Source organism: Arachis ipaensis, chromosome B3 (assembly GCF_059453495.1).
Source record: "Arachis ipaensis isolate K30076 ecotype BB chromosome B3, ASM5945349v1, whole genome shotgun sequence".
Classification (NCBI taxonomy): domain Eukaryota; kingdom Viridiplantae; phylum Streptophyta; class Magnoliopsida; order Fabales; family Fabaceae; genus Arachis; species Arachis ipaensis.
Window position 1 is genome coordinate 108,969,645 of NC_142438.1, and position 7,950 is coordinate 108,977,594.

A 7,950-nucleotide genomic window follows, 5' to 3' on the forward strand; every position below is an offset into this window, starting at 1 on the left:
GACTTTGGCTTTATCCTTCTGGGATGAATTATTATCAGTCTTAATGGTATCTCCAAGATCCATTGAATTAAGATGGATTTCAGCATTTAGTATCCATGATAAATAGTTGTTTCAAGATATATCAAGAGCATTAAATTCAAGATGAGAGGGTTTCGACATAATGAAAATTTATTACACGAGTCTTCCTAAAATTTGATCAGAGTCTCGTGCTGATAACGTGTTGTAAAATAAATAAATAAATAAAAAAAATGTAATAAATATAAAATAAAAAAGTATAAATAGATAATTTTAGTATTAATATTCACCAATATAATTATCTCATCAATATAATAGAAATAATTCATATCTGTATTTACTAATATTATATGTTGTATGTAGTGTGTATATATATAAGAAAAGAGAGAGAGAAAGAGAAGTATTCAGTATGGTTACAACGTAAAAAAAAAAAAGAGAATTATTTTATTATTTGTGTGTATATTGCCTCTTATTAAGTCTCCTATTTATATTTGTGTAAATTTAACTTTTTCAAACTTTGGAAAAATGGCATCATCTATCATTATTCATTAACTATTTATACCATCCAAATACACTTAATTGGAGGAATGGTTGGTGATCATTCATATTGTAACACTAACGACCTAAAAGAAATTTTCAAATGCATTTAATTACGTATTATTATATTAATAAAAATAACTATTTTTTATAATTAGTAGATAAATAGTTATTTAAAAAAATAAATATATAATTAAATAATTATATAAAATTATTTATTTATTTAGTATAATAAAACAAAAAAATTTAATTAAAAAAATTATAAAATTAAGTATTTAATATATTTATTATGTATTTATTAAAATAAAAAATTTAAAATTTTTATTAATAATAATTTTAACATATATTTTTAAGATATATAATAATTAAAATTTAAATTTAAACTTAAAATAAAATAGCTAAAAACATAACACTTACACAACTTAGATTTTTTTGTTATGAAAAATTTTCACCATTTATGATGTACTATTAATAACAATGATCGAGTCAAATATAACACTTACCTAAACATATAAACATAGAGGGTTAATACTTAAATTCGTCCCTGAAAGATCACGCGATCTTTATTTTCGTCCTCGAATGATTTTTTTAATCAAATTAGTCCCTAAAAGATAAAATGTAAGTCAAATTAGTCCTTCTGTCAGAAAGTGCCACGTGGCACACTTGACATGTAAAAAAATTTTTAATAGTCAAAATAGTCTTTGAAAGTCTAAATATAAGTCATTTTCATCTCTCAAATTTTAAAAATTAGTCAAACTAGTCCTTATATAATTTTTTTATTTTTTCTTCATAATATTAAATTTAAAATATTTTTTGATACTACTAATTTTAATAGAAATGTAATTGACAAACAAAACATTAGTAATCGTATCTTTTTCTTCTTAAAAATTTTTTCAATAAAATTATCTCGCTCCTTTAATTCTTCTCAAAATCTCTCTTGTTCTTTTCTATTCTAAAACCTTTATCTTACACTATGATATTTTGCTGGAATATATATATATACTCAAAATTAAAATGTATGTATTTATTAACCTAAACAAAGTTATATGCTCAAAATTAAAATTTATGTATGTTAAAATAAACAAAGTTATATCACTATTTTTTTCTACTACATCTTTTTTTTCCATTATGATATTACATCCTATATGTAAGTAATACCATTACATCCTATATGTACGTTATACCATTACATCCTATATGTTTTAAAAAAATGTAGTAGAAAAAAATAGTGGTACAACTTTATTTAGTTTAACATACATAAATTTTGATTTTGAGCATATAACTTTATTTAGGTAATAAATACATACATTTTAATTTTGAGTATATATATATTCCAGCAAAATGTAATAATGTAAGAAAAATGTTTTAGAATAGAAAAGAATAAGAGAGATTTTGAGAAGAATTAAAGGAGAGAGATAATTTTATTGAAAAAATTTTTAAGAAGAAAAGATACGATTACTAATGTTTTGTTTAGTATAAAAAAATATTTCAAATTTAATATTATGAAGAAAAAATAAAAAAAATTATATAAGAACTAGTTTGACTAATTTTTAAAATTTGAGGGACGTCTGGACTTTCAAAGACTATTTTGACTATTAAAAATTTTTTTACATGTCAAGTGACACGTGGCATGCCACGTGGCACTTTCTGACAGAAAGACTAATTTGACTTATATTTTATCTTTCAGGGACTAATTTGATTAAAAAAATCATTCGAAGACGAAAATGAAGATCGCGTCATCTTTCAGGGACGAATTTGAATATTAACCCTTATTAATTATGGTTTTCTTTTTTCAGAAAAAGGATAGGGTTCTGCAGTTAAGGCTTAAGAGTGTTCTTGGTTGGGGTGAAAAGTTTCATCTGAAAAAGACTTGTGCCAGTGTGGCACGAAGAAGAAAGAGATTTGCATTGCAAGTTGCGTTTTTGCACTGGCTTGAGATTGAAGAATGGAAAGAAGTATCAATTTAATTTTGATATATTTATAATATAAAATATGTTATAGAATATTGTTAAAATTGAATTGAAGAAGTGTATGAATATCCAAACAAGGATAGAATTTGACTGAAATGGAAAAAAATCTAATCTAAAAAACTAAAATAGAAATATGAGAATAGTGACACGTAAGGCAGAGGAAGCATGAGTCACCAACCTTGCTCTTTTAAATATTCAACAGACGCCAACTTCAATGCGCTCTCCTCTCTACTCTTCGCACAAAGCGGGAACTCATATACAACCGCCTCTACCACCCCTTCCGCCGTTAACCACCCATACTTCCTCTGCCTCGGGACCGTTACTTCTTCAACATGCTGCACTCTTACGCTTTCTTACTTATCCATCACAACACATAACACCCAACAATCATAAATTAAACTTGTTTTGTGTAGGCTTCTCTGTGCGATCAAAAAAGAAAGAGTACAAAGTTGAACGATCAGAAGATCAGAGTGATGGAACAGAAAAGCATTCTGCTATCTGCGATCGGTGTTGGGGTTGGAGTGGGAGTGGGACTTGGATTGGCCTCTGGACAAGGAGTTGGAATATGGGGAGCTACCACATATTCCTCAAACGCCATAACCGCTGAGAAGATAGAACAGGAAATGCTACGACAAGTTGTTGATGGAAGAGAAAGCACTGTCACTTTTGATAAATTCCCTTATTATCTCAGGCAAACCTCTTTCCCTTCTATCTTTCTCCCTTATTTAGATTTGATTGTCATGCACTGTTTGTTTGTTTTGTCCTCATATTACACGAATGAATGTTGTCATCTCGTGGCGTTATTGTAATACCGCCCTTCTTTAATTTTCTTTAAGAGGATATATAACTGTTTGATATAACTAACAAGACTGCACCATAATAGCGGAATAAGTGACAATGATTAACAGAGATGAGTTCTTTATATATCTGAGGCGGTTTTTATTTATATTACAGTGAGCAGACAAGGGTTTTGCTGACAAGTGCTGCTTATGTCCATTTAAAGCATGCCGAGGTTTCCAAGTATACTCGAAATCTTGCCCCTGCAAGCCAAACTATTCTGCTTTCAGGGCCAGCAGGTTAGTTTGAGATTCAAATGGTTTCGTGTTTTTATTGTCATCATCTTTGTCAGGCTAACTTCATCTCCCTTCTATCTTTTTCCAGAACTCTATCAACAGATGCTTGCAAAGGCTTTGGCACATTACTTTGAGGCCAAGTTGCTTCTTTTAGATTTAACTGACTTTTCATTGAAGGTGACTGCATCAATTCCCTTCTCCCCAATTTGACTCATTTCTACTTACCCTCTTACTTTAGTACATAAGCATTGGTATTTCATCGCTGCAGATTCAGAGTAGATATGGCTTTGGAAATCAAGAATCTGTAAGCCTTTCCTAGTTTATCATTTTACTGCTTTGTTCAGGATTCTGTTTCTATCACAGAGAGAAACATGATGTTTCTTACTGGGCTGAACCTAACTTTTGTCTACATGGTGTGTAGTCTTTCAAAAGATCCACCTCAGAGTCGACCTTGGAGCGATTATCAGACCTATTTGGCTCATTTTCAATCTTTCAACAGAGGGAGGAACCTAAAGGTACAATACAAATAAGAAGAAGAGAGGACAGGCTCATAAAAGAGAGTAAGAAGAATTATCCTATAAGTAATCGAGTGTGAGAGCTGAATTGAAAGGTTCATGTTTGGTTTGGGAAGAGATCATAGACCTTTTCAAATGAATGGAAAGCGAATCTACTTCCATTAAGTGATTTATTAGAGAATCGAAAACAGACAATCTTGAAGACTATTCGAAATTCAGACATAGTTTTTAGGGATTGGCGGCTTACCCTACCATCAACAGTTTTTCATATTTCATTAATTAACCAAGTATGCTAGTGGTTCATTCTTTTGAACTTACTACTTCACTGGCTGGGGGAATTTGATTGCAGGCAGAATACATAGGCAGAGCAGCGGAGCGGACCTACAATCAATGTAAGAACACAAATTCTACGCATTAGGAGAACAAGGTATGTTGTTTACATTATATCTGACTACTTGCATCTTGGTCCGCAGGGGGACTGAAGCATCTTGCAATCCTCCAAAGCTCCGCAGGAACGCTTCTTCGTCGTCAAATATTAGCACCCTTGGTTTGCAAAGCAATCATACAAATCCAGGTTACTTCAAGAAATTCTGTACTAATATGCATTTCATATTTATTCTGAGAGCGCCGTTTTTTCTCTTCCTTTTATGATTTGTCATGCTCTTCATTTTCCTTTCAGCTCCTCTGAAACGCACAACTAGCTGGTCTTTTGATGAAAAGCTTCTTATACAGTCTCTTTACAAGGTAATGAATGTTACATCTATATGGAGATTTCAGAAGCTCTTTTTTGGAGTTAACCATATCCTCCAGGGAGACATTGATTTGAGAGTTGGATGCTTTACCTGCAGGTTCTGGTTTTTGTGTCTAAGACCTACCCTATTGTGCTATATCTGCGTGACGTTGATAAGTTGATATATAGATCACAAAGGATATATAACTTGTTCCAAAAGATGTTGAAGAAACTATCTGGACCAATACTGATTCTTGGTTCACAAGTTCTTGATTCTAGTAATGACTATGAAGAGGTAGATGACCGGCTTAACTCACTCTTCCCGTACACCATAGAAGTCAAGCCCCCAGACGATGAATCTCATCTTGTCAGCTGGAAGTCTCAGTTGGAAGAGGATATGAAGAAGATACAAGTTCAGGATAACAAGAACCATATCATGGAAGTGCTTGCAGCCAATGACCTTGTTTGTGAAGACCTGGATTCAATCTGTGTTGCTGACACAATGGTTCTCAGTAACTACATAGAAGAGATTATTGTCTCGGCGCTTTCTTACCACTTGATGAAAAGCAAAGACCTTGAATACAGAAATGGGAAACTTGTTATTTCTTGCAATAGGTGAGTGGCAGTTACGTAAACTATCTGAATCTAAATTGGATTTACTTACTACTTATTTTGTTGTTTGTAAAACAGTTTATCCCATGCCTTGGGTATATTCCACAAGGGAAAACTCATTGGAAAAAACACATCGAAATTGGAAGATCAAGCTGTTAAATCTGAGGTTGGTACTACCACATGATTTTGAAATAATTTCCTATCAAGTACTAATTTGTGTGTCTGATGTTCTTCGTTCTGGTCATGTCATCCGAACGTGAAGGTGCCAAAAGGGGAAGAAAGTGTTACAAACCCAGAAGCAAAGTCTGAAGATGCTGCTCCTGTAAAAAAGCCTGGAGCAGAAGCATCAAAGGAAGAAGGGGAAAAATCAGTTGCATCATCAAAAGCTGCTGTAAGTGCATGTGATGAATCTCCTCTCCTCACTTTTCAGTTTGAGCATTTTGTTCATTAATTAATTGCAGGAAGTTCCTCCGGATAACGAGTTTGAGAAGCGAATAAGACCCGAGGTGATACCAGCAGATGAGATAGATGTGAAGTTCTCTGATATTGGTGCCTTAGAAGAGACGAAAGAATCCCTCCAAGAACTGGTAATGCTTCCTCTTCGAAGGCCAGACCTCTTCACCGGAGGACTTTTGAAGCCTTGCAGAGGAATATTGCTATTTGGACCTCCAGGCACCGGCAAGACAATGCTGGCTAAGGCCATTGCGAAGGAGGCCGGGGCAAGTTTCATCAATGTGTCCATGTCCACCATCACTTCAAAATGGTTTGGCGAAGACGAGAAGAACGTTCGGGCTTTATTCACGCTTGCAGCCAAGGTGTCCCCCACCATTATATTTGTGGATGAGGTCGATAGCATGCTTGGCCAAAGGACTAGAGTTGGGGAGCACGAAGCCATGCGGAAAATCAAGAATGAATTTATGGCACATTGGGATGGCCTTATGACCAAACCAGGGGAGCGCATCCTTGTTCTTGCTGCAACCAATAGGCCATTTGACCTCGATGAAGCTATTATTAGGCGATTCGAAAGGAGGCATGCCAACTAATACCTCTTATTCTTCACTTTATAGTGTTGAGCTCTTTCGTTTCAAAAGGAAAAATGATGGAGTGATTTGAATTTCTATGATAATGCAGAATTATGGTGGGGCTGCCATCTGTGGAGAATAGGGAGAAGATTCTGAGGACTTTATTGGCCAAAGAGAAGGTGGATGATGAACTTGACTTTAAGCAACTAGCAACTATGACAGAAGGATACACTGGGAGCGATATAAAGGTTTTTACTATCTCCTCCTCCTCCTGCTTCTGAATTCTGAATTGTGAATTCTGATTCCCCAACTTGTCAACGCAGAATCTGTGCACAACTGCTGCATATCGGCCTGTGAGAGAGCTAATTCAGCAAGAGAGGCTCAAGACTCTGGTAACTCTCACATTCTATTCAATACATTTCTTGAATCGTGAATTATTATGCGTTCATTGTTATAACGGTGTTCACAGGAGCAAAAGCAGAAAGCGGTTACAACACGAGAAGGGAAAGAAGCAAGAGAAGAGAAGCAAGAAAGAGTGATTAGCCTTAGGGCATTGAATATGCAGGACTTGAAGGAGGCAAAGGCTCAGGTAACGCACTTGGCAACACTAGTTAGTCTCGGTGATTGTGATCTACTTCTTGATGATGATGATGATGATTATTATTATTAGGTTGCTGCAAGCTTTGCGGCGGAGGGGGCTGGAATGAGCGAGTTGAAGCAGTGGAACGAGTTGTACGGAGAAGGCGGCTCAAGAAAGCAGCAGCACTTGACTTACTTTCTCTGATAAACACATCACATCCAATTCCCTAGTTAGTTACTTCTACATATATAGTGTACTCTACTCTCTCTTCGCAGTTTGTAGAAGATCAGATCGCGCCCGCGCCCTTGTTATTTTTTATTAATTATTAGTGTATGATCGAATCAGACGCTTGCTGCTGTTATCTCCTTAAAAACTACCAGTGAATACATTAAAATAAAATAGTTACCTACACTTGGTCACCTCTCATGAAATAAAATACCAATCAATTCTCTTTGCTTTAGCTTTAGCATCTCTTTTAGGAGATTTAATTCTCTCAGTAATTCTTTTTTATGATTTAATCAGTTATTAAATTATTTATATTAAGGTATGTTAGGATTTTTTTTTTAATTAGGTGATTTTTTTAGATCTCTTCAAGAATTAAAAGTAATTGGATGGTTGGATTATTTTATTTTATCTATTAATTATATTTGCGTATAATGATATAAAATTTATTTTATTTGTTATGTTAAAATATTTTTATTTAAAAAAACTTGTCGAACATATTAAAATTGTTGGGTTAGTTAATAGGGTAAAATAATACATAGAATTTATAGATATGAAATTAAACAGAACTAAACAGATAACAATAAAAATTATAATATGGCTAAATTGTAAAGATTATAATTTTCTTAAAAATATATATAAAAATTTATAATTTTTTTATATTTGATAAAAAT

General features: G+C 33.5%; 1 protein-coding gene across 3 annotated transcripts; it reads left to right on the forward strand.

Moving 5' to 3' along the window:
• Positions 1–2,733: 2,733 nt before the first annotated feature.
• On the forward strand, positions 2,734–7,514 carry LOC107630742 (uncharacterized). Of its 3 annotated transcripts, none has more exons than XM_088506924.1 (16): positions 2,734–3,213; positions 3,477–3,598; positions 3,684–3,772; positions 3,864–3,899; positions 4,017–4,155; positions 4,460–4,502; positions 4,584–4,684; positions 4,790–4,854; positions 4,959–5,455; positions 5,531–5,618; positions 5,715–5,843; positions 5,914–6,482; positions 6,584–6,722; positions 6,798–6,866; positions 6,944–7,063; positions 7,145–7,514. In XM_088506924.1, the coding sequence occupies exons 1-16, from the start codon at positions 2,996–2,998 to the stop codon at positions 7,256–7,258; spliced, it is 2,538 nt and encodes an 845-aa protein (XP_088363050.1). In that variant the 5' UTR covers positions 2,734–2,995; the 3' UTR covers positions 7,259–7,514. The 3 variants fall into 3 exon arrangements, with proteins under 3 accessions (XP_088363050.1, XP_020974787.1, XP_088363049.1); XM_021119128.2 differs by having other exon boundaries at positions 4,017–4,110; XM_088506923.1 differs by having other exon boundaries at positions 4,017–4,110; positions 6,956–7,063.
• Positions 7,515–7,950: the final 436 nt, after the last annotated feature.

What these genes read in the sequence shown, in the direction of transcription:
- LOC107630742 (XM_088506924.1), top strand. Translation starts at nt 2,996, where the DNA reads ATGGAACAGAAAAGCATTCTGCTATCTGCGATCGGTGTTGGGGTTGGA. An exon ending in TTGCATCATCAAAAGCTGCT is followed by an intron (nt 5,844 to 5,913) that starts GTAAGTGCATGT and finishes AATTAATTGCAG; the next exon opens with GAAGTTCCTCCGGATAACGA. An exon ending in AAGAGAGGCTCAAGACTCTG is followed by an intron (nt 6,867 to 6,943) that starts GTAACTCTCACA and finishes CGGTGTTCACAG; the next exon opens with GAGCAAAAGCAGAAAGCGGT.